This window comes from Microcaecilia unicolor, chromosome 9 (assembly GCF_901765095.1).
Source record: "Microcaecilia unicolor chromosome 9, aMicUni1.1, whole genome shotgun sequence".
NCBI classification, from domain to species: domain Eukaryota; kingdom Metazoa; phylum Chordata; class Amphibia; order Gymnophiona; family Siphonopidae; genus Microcaecilia; species Microcaecilia unicolor.
The window spans coordinates 65,003,815-65,027,432 of NC_044039.1; the positions used below are offsets into that span (position 1 = coordinate 65,003,815).

The 23,618-nt window shown below is 47.3% G+C and overlaps 1 protein-coding gene across 2 annotated transcripts in view; it reads left to right on the forward strand.

Moving 5' to 3' along the window:
• The window catches only part of ATXN10 (ataxin 10), a 699,884-nt gene that overhangs the window by 470,665 nt on the left and 205,601 nt on the right, over window positions 1–23,618 (forward strand). For both annotated transcript variants that reach the window (XM_030213944.1, XM_030213945.1), the window contains exon 7: window positions 11,987–12,149. In XM_030213944.1, coding sequence (XP_030069804.1) covers window positions 11,987–12,149 — 163 coding nt within the window. The remainder of the gene's footprint in view (window positions 1–11,986; window positions 12,150–23,618) is intronic.

Consider the following 23,618-nt stretch of genomic DNA (forward strand, 5'->3'; position numbering starts at 1 on the left):
CCTGCTTTTAATATACCGAAAACTATTTTTTACTATGTTTTTTTGCCTCTAATGCTATGTTTTTTTCGTAATCCCGCTTGGCCTTCTTTATCTGCGCCTTGCATTGCTTTGACACTCCTTATGCTGCTTCTTGTTATTTTCAGACGGTTCTTTCTTCCATTTTCTGAAGGCGTTATTTTTAGCCCTAATAGCTTCCTTCACCTCACTTTCACCAGGCCGGCTGTCTTTTGGACTTCCGCTTTCTTTCTAATTCGCGGAATATGTAGGCCTGGATCTCCAGGATGGTATTTTTGAACAGCGTCCATGCCTGTTGTACAGTTTTACTCTCTCAGTTGCTCCCCTTTTTTTTACCGTTCGTCTCATTTTATCATAGTCTCCCTTTTTTAAAGTTAAACGCTAACGTATTTGAGTTTCTGTTTACAGTTACTTCAAGGTCGATGAGTTAGTGGGCTGGTTGGTAAGGAAGGAAGGTGGATGGAGGTTTAGGTGAATGGGATCGATGTGGTGAGTGAGCTAGTGGGTAGACAACAGGGTGATTTAGTATGTGGCTGGGTGGTTGACTGAGTAGATGGAGAGCGTATATAAGGAGGAGTAGAGAGGTAAAGGGCTGGTCTTAGGTGAGTGTGTGTGTGTGGGGGGGGGGGGGGGCTTCCTACATTAAATTGGAAATTCGGTTTCCTGAAGACCCCAAGCTGGGGATATGAACTCTTTACTGCTCACTTGCGTTTGTTTGTTTTTTTTACAAAACATCTCATTTACATAAATGTTGCCATACTGGGACAGATTGAAGATCTATGAAGCCCAGCATCCCGTTTCCAGCAGTGGGCCAATCCAGGTTACAAGTACCTGGCAAGATCCCAGCACAGTACAATACATTTTATGCTACTTATTCTAGAAATAAGTCTACTTTAATAATGGCTTAATGACTTTTCTTCTAGGAAGTTATCTAAACCTTTTTTTAAACCTCACTAAGCTAACTGCTTTTACCACATTTTCTGGCAACTAATTTCAGAGTTGAATTACACGTTGAGTGAAGAAATATTTTCTCTGCTATGTTTTAAATTTACTACTTTTGTAGCTTCATTGTGTGCCCCCTGGTCCTAGTATTTATGGAAAGAATAAACAAGTGATTGTCTACCTGTTCAACTCCACTCATTTTATAGACCTCTATTATACCTCCCCTTAGCTGTCTTTCCTCCAAGCTGAAGAGCCCTAGCTGCTTTAGCCTTTTCTCGGGGAAGTTGTCCCACCCCTTTATCATTTTCGTCGCCCTTCATTGTACCTTTTCTAGTTCAACTGTATCTTTTTTTTAAGATGAGGTGACCAGAATTGAAAATAATATTTAAGGTGCAGTCGAACCATGGCCCGATACAAAAAGCATTATAACGTCCTCATTTGTGTTTTCTATTCCTTTCTATTTGCTTTCTTAGCCGACGCCACACACTGAGCAGACGGTTTCAACATATCATCAACAATGATGCCTAGATCCCTTTCCTTGTTGGTGACTCCTAATGTGGAACCTTGCATTAAGTAGCTATAATTCGGGTTCCTCTTTCCCACATACATCACTGTGCACTTGCTCACATTAAACGTCATCTGCCATTTAGATGCCCAGTCTCGTATGGTCCTCTTGTAATTTTTCACAATCATCTTGCAATTTAACAACTTTGAATAACTTTGTGTCAACAAATTTAATTACCTTACTAGTTACTCCCATCTCTAGATCATTTATAAATATGTTAAAAAGTAGTGGTCCCAGCACAGAACCCCAATATCTACCCTTCTCCATTGAGAATACTGACCATTTAACCCTACTCTCTGTTTTCTATCTTTTAACCAGTTTTTTTTAACCACAATATTCAAGGTGCAGTCGAACCATGGAGCAATACAAAGGTATTATGATTCCTCATTTTTGTTTTCCATTTCTTTTCTAATACCTAACATTCTATTTACTTTATTTGCCACCGCCGCAACGATTACACCTAGACCCTTTCCTGGTCAGTGACTCCTAATATGGATCCTTGCATCATGTAGCTATAGTTCGGGTTTCTCTTTCCTACATGCATCACTTTTGCACTTGCTCATATTAAACATCTGTTTGGTTGCCCGTTCCACTCCACTCATTATTTTATAGACCTTTATCATATCTCCCCTTAGCCGTCTTTTCTCCAAGCTGAAGAACCCTAGCCGCTTTAGCCTTTCCTCAGGGAAGTTGTCCCACCCCTTTGTCAGTCTCGTAAGGTCCTCTTGCAATTCAGGAAATTTCATTACCTCACTAGTTACTCCCATCTCTAGATCATTTGAAAAGCAGCGATTCCAGCACAGGCCCCTGGGGAACTCCACTATCTACCCTTCTCCATTGAGAATACTGACCATTTAACCTTACTCTCTGTTTTTTTTATTTTTTAACCAGTTTTTAATCCACAACAGAACTCTACCTCCTATCCCACGACTGTCCAGTTTTTTCTGGAGTCTTTCATGAGGTACTTTGTCAAATGCCTTTTGAAAATCCAGATACACAATATCCAGATACACAATATCAACCGGCTTAGCTTTATCCATATGTTTGTTCACCCCTTCAAAGATATGTAGTAGAATGGCGAGGCAAGATTTCCCTTCAATAAATCCATGTTTGCTTTGTTCCATTAATCTATATGCTTTTGAATATGCTCCGTAATTGTTTTCTTTATAACGGCCTCTATCATTTTGCCTGGCACCGATGTTAGGCTCACCAGTCTATAATTTCCTAGATCACTTCTGGAACTTTAAAAAAAAAATCGGCATTACATTGGCCACCCTCCAATCTTCCGGTTCCATGCTTGATTTTAAAGATAAATTACATATTTTTCAGTATGCTTATATTTTAATTCATTAATTTCAGTATTTATATACCACTTAGAGCTAAGCAGTTTACAGTTTCATTTTACAAGTACTAGGTCTGTCCTTAGTGGGCTCACACTCTAAGTAGTACGTTGTACTACTGTTGGTATCTGGGGCAGTGGAGTGGTAAGTGGGCGTCCATTTTTCGTTTTGATAATAGCGTCGGGGATGCCAAATCTCAACATTTAGGTCGACCTAAGAGATGGTCGACCTTAGAGATGTGCAACCTCGGTTTTCACTGATAATGGAAACCGAGGACGCCCATCTCAAAAATGACCAAATTCAAGGCATTTGGTTGTGGGAGGAGCCAGCATTCATAGTGCACTGGTCCTCCTCACATGCGAGGACACCAACCGGGCACCCTAGGGGGCACTGCAGTGGACTTCACAAATTGCTCCCAAGTCCATAGCTCCCTTACCTTGTATGCTGAGCCCCCCAAACCCCACTCCCCACAACTGTGCACCACTACCATATCCCTAAGGGGTGAAGGGGGCACCTACATGTGGGTACAGTGGGTTTCTGGTGGGTTTTGGAGGGCTCACATTTACCACCACAAGTGTAACAGGTAGGGGAGGATGGGCCTGGGTCCGCCTGCCTGAAGTGCACTGCACCCACTAAAAACTGCTCCAGGGACCTGCATACTGCTGTGATGGAGCTGGGTATGACATTTGAGGCTGGCATAGAGGCTGGAGAAAAATGTTTTTAATTTCTTTTTGGGGGTGGGAGGGGGTTGGTGTCCACTGGGGGAGTAAGGGGAGGTCATCCCCGATTCCCTTCGGTGGTCATCTGGTCAGTTCGGGCACCTTTTCGAGGATTGGTCGTGAAAAAAATGGACCAAGTAAAGTCGGCCAAATGCTCGTCAGGGACGCCCCTTTTTTTCATTATTGGCCGAAGACGCCTATCTCCTAAGCACGCCCCAGTCCCGCCTTCGCTACCCTGCCGACACGCCCCCCCCCCTCCCCCCGTGAACTTTGGTCATCCCTGCGAAGGAAAACAATTGAGGGCGCCCAAAATCGACTTTCGATTATGCTGATTTGGCTGACTGCAAGAAGGACGCCTATCTCCCGATTTGTGTCGGAAGATGGGCGCCCTTCTCTTTCGAAAATTCACCTGTAGGACTGTATTTCTTCATTTATTTCAATATACTTCAACTCTCTCATCTTTTTTAGGCTTCTAGCATTTATATATAGACACTTCAAATTGTATTTTTTCCTTGCATCTACAGGCTGCTTTGAAGTTAACGGTGATAATATGCATCCTTTACTCTGTTCTCCCATTAAACATTCCTGGATTTCTTTCACCATTATTGAAAACTACTACTTCTACTAATCATTTCTGTAGTGCTACTTGGAGTACACAATGCTGAACATGTTATATGCAGGTACTTTCTCTGTCTTTAGAGTGCTCACAATCCAAGTTTTTGTACCTGGGGTAATGGAGGGTTAAATGACTTGCTCGTGGTCACAAGGAGCTGAAGTGGGAATTGAACCCAAGTTGCCAGGATCAAAGCCCTCTGCGCTAACCATTAAGCTGATCCTCTCTATTTGGATTCCCTAAAGATCCTGTTTCAATAGTATCCTTCAAGGATACTTCACACCGAACTATGCGCTCCTGGGTGACTTGGCTCCCCCCCCCCCCCCCCCCCCCCCCCCCATTTTAATTTGAAAGCTGTTCTTTCTCCTTTTTAAATGTTATCGCCAGCAGCCTGGTTCCATCCCGGTTAAGGTGAAGTTTGTCATTTTGTAACAGGCTCCCCCTTTCCCAGAATGTTGCCCAGTTCCCAACAAATCTAAATAGCTCATTCCTGCACCATCATTTCAACAACACATTGAGAGTTTGGAGTTCTGTCTGCCTCTTAGGTGCTGTGTGTGGAATGGGGTGCATTTCTGAAAATGCTGCCCTGGAGGATTTGTATTTCAACTTTCTATCTGAGCCTAAATTTGGCTTCCAGAACCTCCCTCCCACATTTTCGTATGCCATTGGTACCCACATGTACCAAGACAGCTGGCTCTTCCGCAGCACTATCTGAAATACTCTCTAGGTGATGCATGAGGTCCACCACCACCAGGCAAGGAAGTGACCAGTAAGGAAACATCCACCAGCCACCAGCTATCTACATGCCTAATGTTTGAAGCACAAACTACAACAGCTGTCCTAACCATTCCCTCCTGGGCAGAAGCTCCTGGAGACATATCCTCAGTGCAAGAGGATATTGCATCCCCTGGTGAGCAAGTCCTACTTCATCAGGGCGATGCTCTTCTTTTAGCACAGGAGCTGCCAAACTGGAGGTGGGACTTCTGTACAACATCCCTGTAGACCCTCCTGTATGTACCTCTCTGTCTCCCTGAGCTCCTCCTAGTCTGCTACTCTAGCCTCAAAAGAATGGACTCGTTCTCTGAGAGCTAGGAGCTCTTTCCATCGAGCACACATAACTGCTCGTCAACTGGGAGTTAATCATACATATAATACTCAGTGCAAAAGACTGGATAGCACCCGCCTCACTGCTGGACTGCTGTCTGCGTCTTAGTATACATGTTTAGGTCAGCAAGTCTCTCCTCATAGGTCTTGTAACGCAAATCCCATACCATTCTCGTAGCTTTTCTTTGCACTGCTTCAATTCTTTTTACATCCTTAGCAAGATCCTTGTAACGCAAATCCCATACCATTCTCGTAGCTTTTCTTTGCACCGCTTCAATTCTTTTTACATCCTTTGCAAGATACGGCCTCCAAAACTGAACACAATACTCCAGGTGGGGCCTCACCAATGACTTATACAGGGGCATCAACACCCCCTTTCTTCTGCTGGTCACCCCTCTCTCTATACAGCCTAACAACCTTCTAGCTACGGCCACCGCCTTGTCACACTGTTCGTTGCCTTCAAATCCTCAGATACTGTCACCCCAAGATCCCTCTCCCCGTCTGTACCTATCAGACTCTCCCCGCCTAACACATACGTCTCCCGTGGATTTCTATTCCCTAAGTGCATCACTTTGCCTTTCTTCGCATTGAATTTTAATTGCCAAACCTTAGACCATTCTTCTAGCTAATATATATTTCCTTGTCATCAAGCAGATGAAGCCATTACGTATGGGTTATGTCCATCAACCAGCAGGGGAGATAGAGAGCCCTCTTGGCCAGCTAGCTCCACTGCCTCTTCAGTATTCTCTATCTCCCTTAGCAGGGTGGCTGCAGCTTGTTTGAGCTCCAGAAAAATCTGCCGGGAGGTGGTTCCTGGCTTGCCAGTTGTTAACCGGGGTGTTGGAGGCTATAGCAGCTTCACTTTAAAGGCACATAGGTTAGCCCTTTCCCTGCCTTACCCATACCTCTGTGGATGTGGACATATTGCCTTGTTTTCCTTGTCCTTACCCACCAACAGTGGATGCAGGCATATAGGTTTGCCCTTTCCCTGCCTTTCCCACTCATCTGAGCCTCCGGAGTCTTCAATACCTCTGCTTTCCTCACAGCTTAAAAAAAAAAAAAAAAAAAAAGTCGCATCGCGTTTTTAAACGCAGAGACGCTGGAACAGAGGTTTTTGACCTGATTTTCAGCAGGATCGTAGTTGTACACTAGATCCTTTGAGGTAAGAGTGTTTTCCAACTCCTCCGGGGTGGGCCCGTGATCGGGGCGATTTTGGCGCGAAGCCATTTTGGATTTTACCGCCGTTTTTCAGCGATGGATGCGGACAATGTAAAGCGCTGTTCCACTTGTGGCAAGCGCAAATCAGCAGCAGGGCTCTGTAAATCGTGCTGTATTGGCGTAGGAGCCGGCCCGAGCATGGCGAGCGATGTTTCTTCCCGCTCTGAGCTGGCAGCGGGCGCCATTTTGCTTACACCGCATGGCGCGGCCTCCGTGGACACGGAGAGACCTGAGCCGGGTGGGGCACCTCGAGATGAGGTTATTTCAGGAGTGGCTAGCACCGGACAGGATTTGGGTGCCCAGGGTGAGATTTTCTCCCCGGAGTTTGTGCTTTTGCTGCATAAAGCATACATGATGAAAAGAGCCCTTCCTCAAGGGTCGCCTGAGGCTCCTCTGATTGCTCCCCCGATGGATTCTGGCCTGGGACAGCCCAGTGAGGCTTTTTTCCCGGATGCTTGGCCTAAAGATAAGCGCAGAAGGGTTAATTCCCCTTCAGATTGTGGTGCACCTTCCCCCCCCCCCCCCCCCCCCCCCCCCATGGTCAGGGGTGTGAGGATTCGGAGAACTCTGACAGACGTTCTTGGTCTGAGGAACCAGAGTCAGGTGCGGATTTACCACAGGATCTGGATGATCCCTCCACGGTGAGGATTTTCCACCGTGATGAGCTGCCAGCGCTTATTTCAGATACCCTGCAGGCCCTCTCGATTGAAGATCCTGACAGTGGCATGGCCTCCTCGGGTAATCCCAGGATGGCTAGTACCAAGAAAGCTGCTCGGGCATTCCCTTTGCATGACTCCATCCTAGAGCTTGTTTCGGCTCAGTGGGCTGACCCCGAGGGACCTTTGAGAGTTTCCAGGGGTATGGGGCAGTTATACCCTCTGTGTGAGGGACATATGGCTCGTTTTCAAATGCCTACAGTGGATGCCCTAGTCACTGCGGTGACAAAGAGAACTACCCTCCCTGTTGAAGGAGGTGTTGCCCTGAAGGATGGTCAAGACCGTAGGCTGGAAACAGTGTTGTAACGGTCCTTTGAAATTGCAGGTCTCACTGTTCGGGCGTCTGCATGCAGCTGTTATGCTGTGAGAGCCTGCCTAGCTTGGCTGCAACAGGCAGTGGCTCAGCCCGGAGATGGAGCGGAGCCCTTCTTGGATGTGGCTCCGCGGATGGAGGTGGCCTTTTCCTTTCTGGCTGATGCCCTTTATGACCTTGTCAGAGCTTCGGCTAAACAAATGGCAGTAGCAGTGGCGGCTCGCCGTCGTCTGTGGCTACGACACTGGGCAGCGGACATGGCCTCTAAGCAAAGGTTGGTGAAGTTGCCTTTTCAAGGACTTCTCCTATTTGGTGAGGAGTTAGAGAAAATTGTGAAAGGCCTGGGTGATCCAAAACCCCAGCGCTTGCCCGAAGATAGGCAGAGGCCTTCCTCTAAGGGCCAGGCGGTCAACTCCTCGTACAGACCTCGCTTCTGTGAAGCTAGAAGGTACCGCCCGGGACGTTCTGCTGGGTTCACTTCACGTGCCCGTGGTCAGCAGAGGAACTCCTTTCGCTCGGACAAGCGTTCCGCAACCGGTGGCTCAAGACCAGGAGTTCAGGGGCGACCCTCTCAATGAAGGTGCGCCGGCCCTCTCCTCGATGCCTGTCATTGGAGGAAGGCTTTCCCTCTTTGTCGAGGAGTGGGCCAAGATTTCCTCAGATCAGTGGGTTCTGGACCTGATCAGAGATGGATACAGAATAGAATTCAACGCCCCAGTAAGAGACGTGTTTGTGGAGTCCCGATGCGGTTCTGCCGTTATACGGGCGGCGGTGGAGGAGACTTTACAAGGTCTGATTCAGTTAGGGGCAGTGACCCCGGTGCCTCCCGCCGAGCAAGGCTGCGGCCGATACTCCATCTACTTTGTGGTGCCGCGAAAAGGTGGGTCCTTTCGCCCTATTCTGGACTTAAAAGAAGTGAACAAGTCCCTGACAGTGCGGCATTTCCACATGGAATCCCTGCGCTCCGTCATTGCGGTGGTTCAGCCAGGAGAGTTTCTCACGTCTCTAGACCTGAAAGAAGCTTACTTGCACATACCGATTTGGCCCCCGCACCAGAAGTTTCTGAGGTTTGCGGTGTTGGGAAAACATTTCCAGTTCAGGGCCTTGCCTTTTGGCCTCGCCACAGCTCCCCGAACCTTTTCGAAGGTAATGGTGGTAGTAGCTGCTTTTCTCAGGCGAGAAGGTATCAGGGTTCACCCGTACCTAGACGACTGGCTCATCAGAGCAGATTTTGCAACAGAGAGCTTACAAGCTACAGCCAGAGTGGTCTCAGTACTGCAATCTCTAGGCTGGGTCGTCAATATGGCCAAAAGTCACCTGTCCCCTTCACAATCTCTAGAGGTTTTGGGGGCCAGGTTCGACACAGTCTCGGGCTATGTGTTCCTACCCGAGCCAAGGCGGTGCAAGCTTCAGAATCAGGTCCGTCTGCTCCTGAGGATGCCCCGCCCGCGAGCTTGGGACATTGTCCAGCTGCTGGGATCGATGACAGCCACGATGGAAGTGGTACCCTGGGCGAGAGTGCACCTGAGACCTCTACAGTATTCCCTACTCCGGAGATGGTCTCCTATTTCTCAGGATTACCAATGCAGACTTACTTGGCTCCCTGCGGCCCGTCTCAGCATGGAGTGGTGGCTCTCGGACAGCATGCTGCGGCGAGGAATGCCGCTGACGCTCCCCATTTGGTGCCAAGTGGTAACAGATGCCAGCCTGAAGGGCTGGGGCGCACACTGCCAGGGGAAGCATGCCCAGGGTCTATGGACACCCGAGGAGTCGGAGTGGTCCATCAACCGCCTAGAGTTGAAAGCGGTGTTTCAGGCGCTTCTGGCCTTTCAAGTGACCCTGGAAGGATTGGCTGTCAGAGTGATGTCGGACAACACGACAACGGTGGCCTATATAAATCGACAAGGCGGAACAAGGTGCAGAGCACTAGCCGCGCAGGCCAAACTGATTTGCCACTGGGCCGAGCTGCATCTTCAGTGTCTGTCGGCAGCTCATATTGCAGGTCAGAGCAATGTGCAGGCCGATTATCTGAGCAGGCATCAGATCGATCCAGCAGAATGGAATCTGGCAGACGAAGTTTTCCTGCAGATCTGTGCCAAATGGGGCAAGCCCGTGATGGATCTAATGGCGACAAGTGCCATTACCAAAGTCCCGTGCTTCTTCAGCAGATGGAGAGATCGTCGCTCGGCGGGGTTGGATGCCTTGGCTCAACCCTGGCCTCCAGGTCTACTTTATGTGTTTCCCCCAAGGCCCTTGATAGGGCGCCTGCTCTTGCGGATTCGGCTGCACCCAGGAGAAGTGGTCCTCTTCGCCCCGGATTCGCCAAGGAGACCTTGGTATGCAGACCTCCGACAGATGCTCCTGGAGGCTCCTCTGCCGTTACCTCTGGTACCGAACCTGTTGACTCAGGGACCGGTAGCCATGGAGGACGCCGGCCGCTTTGATCTTACGGCATGGCTATTGAGAGGGCGCAATTGAGGGATAAAGGTTATTCCAATAAAGTTATTTCCACTCTCCTGCAAGCCCGCAAGCGGTCCACTTCCGTGGCTTATGCCAGGATTTGGTGCCTGTTTGAGTCTTGGTGTGCTTCCAGAGCCATTGTTCCAATGCGGGCTTCTGTCTCGCCGATTCTGGACTTTTTGCAGGAGGGTGTACAAAAAGGCTTGTCCTATAATTCCCTGCGGGTGCAGGTGGCAGCGTTGGCCTCCCTTCGTGGTAAGGTGGAAGGCGTATCTTTGGCTGCTCACCCAGATGTGGCACGGTTTCTTAGAGGGGTGCTTCGGCTCCGACCTCCAGTGCGAGCACCCTGTCCAGCTTGGAACCTGGGGCTAGTTTTGAAAACCCTGCAGGCATCTCCTTTTGAGCCGCTTCGGCGAGCATCGGAGAAAGATTTGACACTGAAGGCCGTTTTTCTGGTGGCCATTACCTCGGCGAGACGGGTGTCAGAGCTCCAGGCGCTGTCCTGTAGAGACCCATTTCTGCAATTTTCAGAGTCCGGAGTCACGGTTCGGACCGTGCCTTCCTTTATGCCTAAGGTGGTGTCAGCCTTTCACCTAAACCAGCCTATTTTCTTGCCCTCTTTTTCAGAGGAAGAGTTTCCAGAATCTTTTGGGCAGCTGCACCTTTTGGATGTGCGCAGGACTCTGCTGCAGTATCTGCGAGTTACTAACTCTTTCAGGACTTCTGATCATCTGTTTGTTTTGCTATCCGGTTCTCGCAGAGGGTCTCCAGCGTCTAAAGCCACTATTGCCCGCTGGCTCAAAGAAACTATCTTTTCAGCTTATCTGCTGGCCGGCAGGGTTCCGCCTGTAGCCTTTAAGGCACATTCTACTAGAGCGATTTCTTCCTCTTGGGCTGAAACTGGAGCACTCTCTCTTCAAGAGATATGCAGTGCAGCAACATGGGCTTCTAAGCTCTCCTTTGCCCGACATTACAGGCTGGATGTCTCTGCCAGGAGGGATGCGCGTTTTGGTGCACAAGTGCTAGCGCGTGGTGTGGCTTGTTCCCACCCTATCTAGGGATTGCTTTGTTACATCCCATACGTAATGGCTTCATCTGCTTGATGACAAGGAAGGGAAAATTAGGTTCTTACCTTGGTAATTTTCTTTCCTTTAGTCATAGCAGATGAAGCCATGAGCCCTCCCTGTATGATTGTCTGTATGCTGTGAATCTGTTTTTCAGGTTCTGTTCTAATTTCCTGAAGTTCCTTCCTTGGGAGAAGTTGGAAAACAATCTTCAGGATTCATGTTCAGTTTAAATTTAGGAGGATGTGTTCATTCCCTCCAGGAGGCGCGTGTGTTCCCCTCCAGTTCTATAAATAGGAGGATGAGTTCATTCCCTCCAGTGTGTTGGGAGGATGTGTGATTCCCTCCAGGAGGCGCGTGTGTTCCCCTCCACTTATACAATAAGGAGGATGAGTTTATTCCCTCCAGGAGGATGTGCATTCCGTCCTTTATGAGTTCATGCCCTTGTGATGGGCCATCGTTCGCTGTGAGGAAAGCTCTTGTGATTCCCATTGCGGTTTGCCATACTGCTTTGGAAGCTTCAAATACTGAAGAGGCAGTGGAGCTAGCTGGGCAAGAGGGCACTGTGAAAGTTTGAGTGCTCTCTATCTCCCCTGCTGGTTGATGGACATAACCCATACGTAATGGCTTCATCTGCTATGACTAAAGGAAAGAAAATTACCAAGGTAAGAACCTAATTTTCCCATATATTTTTTTTACTAGGTTTCAAAGGCAATACCAGTTAAGCTGTCAAACTATGCCTGTGTAATTACACTGTTACAAATTTAAGTGTGTTCAATTTTTCAATACGTTTTGATATGTTTAGAAGAAGAGAAAAAATTAGATGTATAATATTCAATATGATATGCTGAGCTTTTTTTCCCCCTTGTTTTATTGACTTGTATATTGATACCTTTTAATTGCATTTTTAATTCAAGGATTACTTTATTAGACGCTATCTTGGCCAAAATAAGTGAGAAAGACCCAGTCAACAGTGAGGAAGCATTAATTCCATTGAAGCTGGTAGAGTTTCTTGCATCCTGTTTCCAGGAGACATGTAAAGATGTGCTCAAATTAGCCTCTGGCACCAGTACTGATGAGGTAAGAACGTGACCAAATCTTTTGATTTGCAGCAAGTGCTATCAGTTCCAACTGGAATGTATCGATTGGTGTATATTACGTGTAACGAAACTACTGTGACACACACATGACATTTCTGGTAACCTGATCCATTCAAGACTGCTCTACTCTCCCCCACAACCCCTGTCCCTTTGGCCCAGAGTAAGCACACTAACAATGGTTTTGAAAGTTATAACATTTATATTGGACATAAGTGCACACAGCTTAATGCAGAATTAAATTAATTAGGGAAGGAAATGAATGTATTAATTGATAATGCTATCTTGTATTTCCTGGTTTATCCAGCCTCTTTTACGCAACCCACAAGGAACTGTGAGGTATTGTGTGCTATAAAAACAAAGTGTTATGTTAATACAACAGAGTCGCAATATTAAACCAAATACAACTAGGTAACCACATCAAATATGTACCAGTTTTAAACTGTGGCACCCCCCCCCCCCCCCAAAAAAAAAGGGAATTTAGTCCTACAGTTCCTTTATAGGAGTAGGCAGTGGAAGCCCAGCCATGCTAGGTGCAGTTGAAGAGTGGCTGATTTAAGTCATTCCACGTTTAGTTTGATTAAGGAGAGGCTGCCAGAAGCCACTTCTCCTTCCAGCAAACACTCTAGTGAGTCTGTACTGACTGTGATACTCTTGGTGATCAACCTTTTATGATATTTCTAATAATTTGTAGCAATTCTAAATTATGCTGGAAACCCAAGTTTCTCCGAGGACAAGCAGGCTGCTTGTTCTCACATGTGGGTCGACGTCCGCGTCAGCCCAGGAATCGGCATTTTGCAAGCAAAATATTTAAAAAATTTTGCCAGAGTCTTCTGGCACATGTGCACCGCGCATATGCGGACCGATTTCCCGCCTGTCGCATGAGCATTCCCGCTCAGTTATTTTTTTTCTGCGTTGAGGTGCGGTTGAGTTTTTTTTTTCCCCCGCTCCTCGCAGGCCTGGGAAAGAGTCTATTTCGTTTTGAGGCTTTTGCCTTTTTTTCTTTTCTTTTTAGTACAATTTACTTTAAAAACAAAAAAAAACCTTCCCCCATAGTTTTCTTTATTTTTTTGTGCCCTTTTAAAGTTTCCTTTCTTTTTTGACGTGGCTGGCTTGTTCCCTTTTTTTCGTGCCCTTTTTTTCTTTTAACAGGCAAGATCGCATCTTTTGATTTCGCCAAAGCCGTTTTTCCTTCCATGTCGTCAAAGACACCCAGTGGCTTCAAACGTTGTACTCTGTGCAACCGGACCATCTCGGGTACCGATATCCATGTCTGGTGTATCCAGTGCCTTGGGCCCGACCATAGCCCAGCCGCTTGTAGTCTGTCTTCGCATGAAGAAATGGACTCAAGTGTCTCGAGAGGCCCAACGAGAGAAGCTTTTTGGGGCTCGGTCCGGTCCTTCGACATCGGTACCGACATTGAGGGACGCATCGACGTTGGGAGCGAAGGTAATGAGGATCGCTTTCCCTCTATTTCGGAGGTGCCGATGCGTCGGTCTAGCAGCCTGGTACCTGCTTCCGAGTCTCGACAGATTTTGCCACCAGCTCCTATACCGACCCCGCAGCCTTGTCCGACAACGAGCACATCAGGGCCCTGCTTCCAGAGCTCCTGGAAGGGTTACTTCGGCAGTCTGCTTCGGTGTCGGGGGTTCTTGCGCCTTCCGTACCATCTGCTGCAGCGGTATCTGGTCCTTCGCCTGTGGTGAGGTCCCCAACCTCGGTGCCACCTGTGGCATCAGTCTCTGCTGCCACCCAGGATGTCTCCCCTTTGACGTTGGTGGAGGAAGCTTCACCGGAGTCCAGGCAGGTGTTGACTTCTTGGCACCGCCATCAATGACATCGTTCCTCGGTGTCGAGGCAGGCTCTGTTTCGAACTACTCTGAGAGATGCCTTGTCCGATACTGAAGATGAGCGTTCGTGGGAGGAAGAGGAGGATCCCAGGTACTTTTCTTCTGATGAGTCCTATGGGATTCCTTCTGGACCTTCCCCTCCACCAGAAAGGAGACTTTCTCCACCGGAGTGTCTATCCTTTACCTCCTTTGTCCGGGAAATGGTTGCGGCTATTCCCTTCCATATGGAGGTTGAGGATGAGCCCAGGGCTGAGATGCTCGAGGTCCTGGATTATCCTTCTCTACCTAGAGAGGCTGCAATGGCTTCTTTGCATAATGTACTGAAGGAAATCCTTATGCGAAACTGGTCGTTCCCTCTGTCTAATCCCGTGATCCTGAAAAGAACTGAATCCCAATATCGGATCCACGGGGAGCCTGGATTGATGAAGTCTCAGCTATCTCACAATTCCATGGTGGTGGACTCGGCTCTCAAAAGAGCCGAGTATTGGGGACTATGCCTCGGCGCCCCCAGGCAGAGAATCTAGGACCTTGGACTCTTTTAGGAGGAAGGCATATCAGGCCGCTATGCTCGCTGCCAAAATCAAGACATGCCAGCTGTTCACGAGCATCCACTTGCGGAACTTGGTGAGGCAACTGTCAAGCTTGGTTGATGCACTCCCTCCGGAGCAGGCCAAGCCTTTTCGCCAGGTGGTCAGGCAGCAGAAGGCATGTCAAAAATTCCTGGCCAGGGGTACGTTCGACACTTTTGATGTAACATCCAGGATCGCTGCCGAAGGTATAGTGATATGCAGACTCTCTTGGCTGCGTGTCTCTGACCTGGATCATTCGGTCCAGCAGCGGATGGCGGATGTTCCTTTCGGGGAGATAACCTTTTTGGTGAGAAAGTAGAGGATCTAGTTGACCAGCTCAAGAAGCACAATGATGCTATGGATTCTCTCTCTTGCCGGGCATCTTCTGCTACTACCTCCTCATCTAGGTGGTTTTTTGGAGGGAAGAGGAGTGCTCCCTATTCCTATGCTAGACGTAGGTACACTCCTGCTTCTCGGCAACCTGTCCAGGCTCAGTCCCAGCGCGCTCGTTCTTGTCAACAGCATGCGCCTAAGGCCTCTGTGGCTCCCCAGCAAAAGCAAGGAACGGGCTTTTGACTGGCTCCAGTTCAGTATAGCCTCAGTAAAAGTGTCTGTGCCGGATGATTTGCCTGTTGGGGGGAGGTTGATATTTTTTCACCAAAGGTGGCCTCTCATAACCTCCGACCGGTGGGTTCTTCAAATAGTCCGGTCAGGATACACCCTCAGTCTGGAATCCAAACCTCCAAATTGTCCACCGGGAACTCATTCTTACAGTTCCCAGCACAAACAGGTACTTGCAGAGGAATTCTCCGCCCTTCTGAAGGCCCAAGTAGTCGAACCCGTTCCACCAGGGGAAGAAGGGCTGGGATTCTATTGCAGGTACTGCCTTGTGCAAAAGAAAACAGGGGGGATGTGTCCCATCCTAGACCTAGTCCGAGAAAAGTTCAGGATGGTTTCCATAGGCACCCTTCTAACCATGATTCAGGAAAACGATTGGCTATGCTTTCTGGACTTAAAGGGTGCTTACACACACATCTCGATACTTCCAACTCACAGGAAGTATCTTTGATTTTGGCTGGGAACACAGCACTTTCAGTACTGTGTACTGCCTTTTGACCTGGCGTCTGCACCCAGAGTGTTTACCAAATGCCTAGCTGTAGTCGCAGCGTCGCTATGCAGACTGGGAGTGCATGTGTTTCCTTATCTCGACGATTGGCTGGTGAAGAGTACCTCGAAGGAGGGTGCTCTGGAGTCCATGCGAATGACTATTCGAGTGCTAGAGCTACTGGGGTTCGTCATAAATTTCCCCAAGTCCCATCTCACCCCAGTTCAAGCACTGGAATTCATTGGAGCCCTGTTGAACACTCAGACCGCTCGAGGTTATCTTCCTGAGACAAGGGCGGACAATCTTCTGTCCCTGGTGTCCATGGTTCGAGCGTCTCACCATGTCACGGCTTGGTAGATGTTGGGACTTCTGGGGCACATGACCTCCACAGTTCATGTCACGCCCACATATGAGATCAGCTCAATGGACCCTAGCTTCCCAGTGGTTTCAAGCTGCAGGGGGTCTAGAGGATGTCATCCAACTGTCCACTGGCTTTCGGAATTCTCTCCACTGGTGGACGATTCGATCCAGTTTGACCATGGAACGACCATTCCAAGTTCCTGAGCCATGAAAAGTGCTGACGGATGCATCTCTCCTGGGGTGGGGAGCTCATGTAGATGGGCTCCACACTCAGGGAGCCTGGTCCTTTCAGGAAAGAGGTCTGCAGATCAACCTCCTGGAATTAAGAGCGATCTGGAATGCTCTAAAGGCTTTCAGAGATTGGCTATCCAACCAAATCATTTTAATTCAGACAATCAGGTTGCCATGTATTACACCAAGAATTACGGGGGCACCGGATCTCGCCCCTGTGTTAGGAAACTGTCCAGATGTGGCTTTGGGATTGCCGTCATGGCATGTTCCTCCAAGCCACTTATCTGGCAGGCGTAAACAACAGTCTGGTCGACAGGTTAAGCAGGATAATTCAACCTCACGAGTGGTCACTGAACATGGGCGTAGTCCGCAAGATCTTCCGAGCGTGGGGCACCCCCTCGGTGAATCTTTTTGCCACTCAGATCAATCACAAAGCCCCTAGCGTCAGGTGCCTTTCTCCTGCATTGGGAGACAGGCCTTCTGTATGCGTATCCTCCCATACCTCTAGTAGGGAAGACTTTGCTGAAACTCAAGCAAGACTGCGGAACCATGATCCTGATTGCACCTTTCTGGCCGCGTCAGATTTGGTTCCCTCTTCTTCTGGAGTTGTCCTCCGAAGAACTGTGAAGATTGGACTGTTTTCCAATCCTCATAACGAGGGGTCGCTTCTACATCCCAACCTCCAGTCTCTGGCTCTCACGGCCTGGATGTTGAGGGCTTAGAATTCGCCTCCTTTGGTCTTTCACAGGGTGTCTCCCGAGTCTTGCTTGCTTCCAGGAAGGATTCCACGAAGAGGTGTCCTCTTTCAAATGGAGGAGGTTTGCCGTCTGGTGTGACAGCAAGGCCCTAGATCCTCTTTCTTGTCCTACACAGACCCTGCTTGAATACCTTCTACATTTGTCAGCTCCGTAAGTGTGCAATTAGTGCTTATCATCGCCGTGTAGAGGGTAAGCCCTTCTCTGGACAGCCTTTAGTTGTTCACTTCATGAGAGGTTTGCTTTTGTCAAAGCCCCCTGTCAAACCTCCACCAGTGTCATGGGATCTCAACATCGTACTCACCCAGCTGATGAGAGCTCCTTTTGAGCCACTGAGTTCCTGCCATCTGAAGTACTTGACCTGGATGGTCGTTTTCTTGGTGACTGTTACTTCAGCTCGTAGGGTCAGTGAGCTTCAGGCCTTGGTAGTGCATGCACCTTATATCAAGTTGCATCACAACAGAGTAGTCGTCCGCACGCACCCAAAGTTCCTGCCAAAGGTGGTGTCGGAGTTCCATCTTAACCAGTCAATTGTCTTGCCAACATTCTTTCCCCTTCCTCATACCCGCCCTGGCGAAAGTAGTTTTCACACCTTGGATTGCAAGAGAGCATTGGCCTTTTACGTGGAGCGGACAAAGCCCTTTAGACAGTCCGCCCAGTTGTTTCTTTTGATCTCAACAGGAGGGGAGTCGCCATCGGAAAACGCACAATCTCCTATTGGCTAGCAGATTGCATATGCTTCACTTACGCCCAAGCCGGGCTGACTCTGTAGGGCCATGTCATGGCTCACAGTGTTAGAGCCATGGCTGCGTCAGTGCCGCACTTAAAGTCAGCTTCCACTGAGGAAATTTGCAAGGCTGCAACGTGGTCATCAGTCCACACATTCACATGCCACTACTGTCTCCAGCAGGATACCCGATGCGACAGTTGGTTTGGGCAGTCGGTGCTGCAGAATCTGTTCGGGGTATAGAATTCAACTCCACCCCCCAGACCCATTTTGGTTATGTTCCAGGCTGCACTCTGTTAGTTGTTTATGGTTTTAGGTCAATCTATGTTATGACCTCGCTGTTGCGAGGCCAAATTGACCAATGTTCATTGTTTTGAGTGAGCCTGGTTACTAGGGATACCCCACATGTGAGAACAAGCAGCCTGCTTGTCCTCGGAGAAAGCGAAGATACATACCTGTAAGCAGGTATTCTCCGAGGACAGGAGGCTGATTGTTTTCACAAACCTCACCACCTCCCCTTTGGTGGTGGTGGTTGTTATTATTTGCTTTTTGATTAAACTGAGCAGGAACGCTCACGCGATGGGCGTGAAATCAGTCTGTGCATGCGTGCCAGAAGACTCTGGCAAAAATTTTTATATTTTGCTAGGAAAATCCCAATTCCTGGGCCGATGCGGACGTCGACCCACATGTGAGAACAATGAGCCTGCTGTCCTCGGAGAATATCTGCTACAGGTATGTATCTTCGCTATCTGAGATCATGCTGACTGATGGTTTGCATAAAATCTTAGCCTTTCCCTTACTAGAAGGTTCTCTGAAGTGGACACTGCAGTACTAGGAATGTATGCCTCGATCCAGTCAAAACCCTGTCCCAAGTTTTGGCTGGAGAAGAAGCTGTGGCTTTTCAGTATAACTGTTAACTCCTCAAAAATTATTTCTGGTGTCCTTTCTCCAGTCTAAAGGGAACCAGTGAAAGAGAATTGATGTAGCTATGGACCATTGTTCAGTACTGAAGACATTTTTTGTATCAAAGGAAGTCTGCAGCTGTTGCTTTAATCTTTGGCACAGGCAGCTTATAACAATCTTCCAGACCCTGCCAGGGGGGAGGCAGTTGAAAACCTGTTCTGTAAGATAGCCCAAGGAACCCTTGGGTTTTTGAAAGAAAGCAGCATAGTCATTTCTTACCCCATACTGATAGGACCAATGGGAGGCAGAATACAATTCTTCCTATAGCACAGCATGACTGTGTTGTATAGGGTTACAATTGTTTATAAGATCATTGATGTGTGGTAGAGAAGTTCTTTTTTCTTTATGGAAATTGATTTAGGTTGCAAAATGGAAACAATATAAAAATTGAAATAAAATTCCTAGAAACAGAAAATATGGCAGCAGATGAAGAATGCTAGTTTCTTTCTGGCACAATGCCAATAGAGTGTGCTGGATCTTCATCGTCATCTTTACCTCTCCTTTATTAAAAAATAGTAGACAAATATTGAAAAAAATGAGAATTTAGTCTTTTAAGCATTCATAGGAATTTACCTTTCAGTTGGCTTCCTGCTTTCTAGCTTATTTCAAACGTCTTCAAGATCTCAAGCTGTGGTACAACAAAATAAAATACAACAACAACAGTCAAATAAAAAGTGTAATCACCAATAAATAATGATATAAAATACACAACCATAATATCAGTCTACTACAAAAATCATGAATGGGGAAATCATCCTAATTTAGAAAAGCAAAAACTACTTGAAAATTATATCCCTTTTATATATATTTAAATCATTTTTATTAAACACGCCATAAACATTATCACATATCACTTACACCAAAATACAAGAGATATTCCCATCCCCACCAGTGCTGGCCTTCCGACAGCCACCCAACTTAAAACACAAGCTAATCAGAAGTAAACTCCCAACACAGACTGAAAAGGAAAAGAAGGGCACATTTCCCTGTAATATATCCAGCTGCAAACTATGCCAAAACATTTCACAGGACCCCCACAGTCATTCACAAAGGAAAAATATTCAAAATAAAGGAATCTTTCACAGGCTCATCTTCCAATGTTGGTATATATCATTCAGTGTAAAAAATGTAACGAAGGATGCTATATTGGAGAAAAAGGCCAGATGCTTAAGACAAGATTTAATCTGCACAGACATCACATGAAGATAGCCGGTGCCAGTCAGGTTCCCACCCCGGTGGGCCAGCACTTTATAAGACCAGGACACTGCACCAGTGATTTCATAGTAAGAATCCTGAAAGGTAACTTTAAAACAATACAGAAATGTAAGACCTTTGAAGTTAGAATGATTGAATATTTTGACACCCAACAGACAGGACTTAACAAGGATCTGGGTTTTCTAGCCCATTATAAACCATAAAATTGTATTTCTCTGTTTATCACCCTCCTCTCACCTACCCACACCCACCCTGTTAGAATATCAATGAAATGCTTTGATGTCCCCATGCATACCTCCTACCCACCCCACCCTCCCACCCTGTCAGACTGTCAAAGGAATGCTTGGATGTTTCACTTATATATACTATCTGCTACCACATTTGCTTATTTCCGATCTGACGAAGAAGGGCAACCTTCGAAAGCTAATCAAGAAATGTATTAAGTTATGTCCAATAAAAAAGGTTTCTTCATCTTTTCTTTTCCATGTTTTATTTTGTTTGATTTCTATTGATAACCAATATACAACAATTTTGAGGTGTGTATCTAGTCTGATAACCAACAATAAAGTATATTTTCACCCCTCCCCCATCTTCCACCCTCCCTCCCCACCCCCCACCACCCATTTCTCCATTCCTTAACCATTGTAACCATAACCTTGATGCTTAGTTGTTTAATAGTCTACTGCATGCTACTGGCTGCAAAGTAGCCCAAAACGTTTCCCATGTCTTTTGAAACAACTGTCCCTTTTTCGACGAAAAATTCTGAATCCCACATCTTTCCAGTTTGAGGAGTTGCATCCTATGTATCTGCCACGTTTCCAGCCTGGGAGCGTAAGTCTTTCTCCAGTGTATCAAAATAACTTTCTTCCCAACATAAATGGCTTTCAGCAAGAAACTCCTAAATGCTGAGCAAGCAGGGCCCGAATAGTCAAACACCCCAAACAAGTTCTGTAATCTTACGTTTCCAGTAGCGGTTAATTGCAGCAAATACTGTAGCCCAGAAATTTGCGATCCTCGGGCAGAACTAAAACGTGACTCAGTGTAGCTGACCCTTGATGACACTTGGAGCATCTACCCTAGGACCCGAATCCTGCACGGCATGCTCTCAGTGGGGATATATATATTTCCCAATATCTGGCAAACTGAGCACTAAGTTGCAAACTTAATATATGTTGTTTAAGCTGTTCTTCCTTGATTTCTTCTTGCAATTCCGCTGACCACACCTCCGCAATCCTATTATAATCTAAGTCCTCTGTCGAATCCAATAAGTATCTGTGATGAAACCGTAAAGGGATGGAATTCTGTGCGCCCAGTGTCAATGCAGAATTCAAAGTGTCCTGTACATCTTCACACAAATGTATCCACCCTAAAGCAGACACATAATGATGCAATTGGTGATAAGCAAAATAATCTTTAGGTGAGAACACGAACTCGCTCGTTAGCTCCTCAAACGTTTTCAGTTTTCCTTCCTCATTAATTAATTGGTTAATATAAACGACTCCTTTTCTCTGCAACCGCAAGAACACTGCGGAGGATGTGCCCACTGGAAAATCTGGATTATGCCAGAGGTGAAGGTATGGCGTAGCTGATGCTGTAAAACCATGTCGCTGACATAGCCATCTCCAGAACGCTCTTGCTGAAAGAAAGATTGGGTTATGACACCATACATTTTTTGTAGCGCTCGGGATTGTGTGCAACACCCAGCTAAGATGCACCCCCAGCGACAGCACTGCCTCCAAGGACGCGGCAGAAAAAGACCGTGCCCACTAGCCAATTCCATATGTGTCTCATTGAGCACGTATTTTACATTCATCAAGCCCAACCCCCCATGTTCTATAGGCTTTTGTATTACATGTATGGGAAGTCTAGGACGCTTGCCCCTCCATAGAAATGCCTGAATTTCTCTATTTAGCACCTGTTCTTCTTTTTTCCTTAAACACAGGGGCAACATCTGAAACACATACAACCAGCGCGGTGCCAGCATCATATTTACTAGCGCTATCCGTCCCAGCAACGAAAGAGGGCATGCACTCCAGAGTTGCAGCTGTCGCCTTGAGTGCACTAGCAAGGGAAACACGTTTCTATCATATAGTTTGGTTATGTCTGTTGGAACAACAACCCCGAGATACTTCAATTGGTCAGCAACCCACCGCAATGAATAAAGGTTTTGCTACGATGCTAGGCCACCTGACCCTAGTGACATTCCAATTTAGAAATATTTAACTGAAACCCAGAGACTGAGCCATATTCTAATATAGACTCTAAGAGGCGTTGCAATGAAGTCTGCGGGTTTTCTAATGTCAAGAGTAAATCATCCGCATATGCGAGAATTTTCACTGTATGATTCGGAAAACTGACCCCCCCTTTATTTCTTTATTAAGCCGAATCACACACAAAAGCGGTTCCAGAGACAAAAGGAATAATAATGGGGACAGGGGGCAGCCTTGTCTGGTTCCTTTTTCTATTGAAAATTCTGCCGTCCTGACCCCATTCACTAATAGCACTGCCTGGGGTGCTGCGTACAGAGACATCACTGCCCGCAGGAACCAACCCTGAATGTCCACCCATTTTAATGTAGCAAAAAGAAAGGGCCACAGCACCCGATCAAAGGCACGTTCTGCATCTAGACTCACCACTAGACAAGAGGTCCCTGTTTGCTGACTCCATAATAGCGTGGAAATAAGTTTCCTAACATTAACTACCGACTGCCGCCCACGTACCAAACCCACTTCTTGTTCTGCAATCACATGTTGCAGTAAAGGCACCAGACGATCTGCCAAAATCCTTGCCAACATCTTGACGTCTACATTTATTAGTGAAATTGGGCGATATAACCCTGGGTCTTGTAAATCTCTCCCCGGTTTCGGTATTAGACTAATCAGCGCCGCATTATTATACGGCGGGAATTTTCCTTCATCAACTACCATACTATAATAATCTCTAAGTTGGCCCAGCAATTGTGTTTGCAGGATTTTATAAAACTCACTAGTATAACCATCTGAGCCAGGTGCAGAAAATCGCTGGAGTGCTTTCATTGCATGCTGCAATTCCTTCCCAGAAATGGGTTGATTGAGCGCTTCCACCATTCCCTCAGGACATCTGGGAATTCCCGCCTTTTCTAAATATTTCCTAATCTTAATTTCAAAATCATCAGCTTCCCCGTCAGCCTTATATAACTGTAAAATGTTGATAAAAATGTTTTGCTATGTCTTCTGTTTTGTTGGAAACTCCTCCCTTGGGGTTACGAATTGCTGAGATATAGTGAGTTATTTTCCCCCTTTTTACCATGCGTGCCATCAGTCCCCTTACCCTCTCCCCATACCTATAAAATTTATATCCTATATAATAATTCTCACCACCAAAATTCTAATGTGGGACTGCCTGTGTCCGTGGCTCCTGGAGTTGCTGAGCTAGGCTCCGTAGCCAGGATGCCGTCACTCACAGCTGATTCCCATGCAGGGGGAGGAGTACTCCTCCCCCTGCCTGGGGAACCCCCCCCCCGGCGCATCACCCAAGCCCCCCCCCCCCCCCCCCGGCACATCAAACCCCCTCTCCCCCCCCCAAGCACACCAAACACCCCCCTCCCCCCACCCAAAGCACATCAGCACCCCACCCCCACCCCGGGCACATCAACCCCCTCGCCACCCGCAGCTGCCACTGGTAACTCTGTCCGGCTG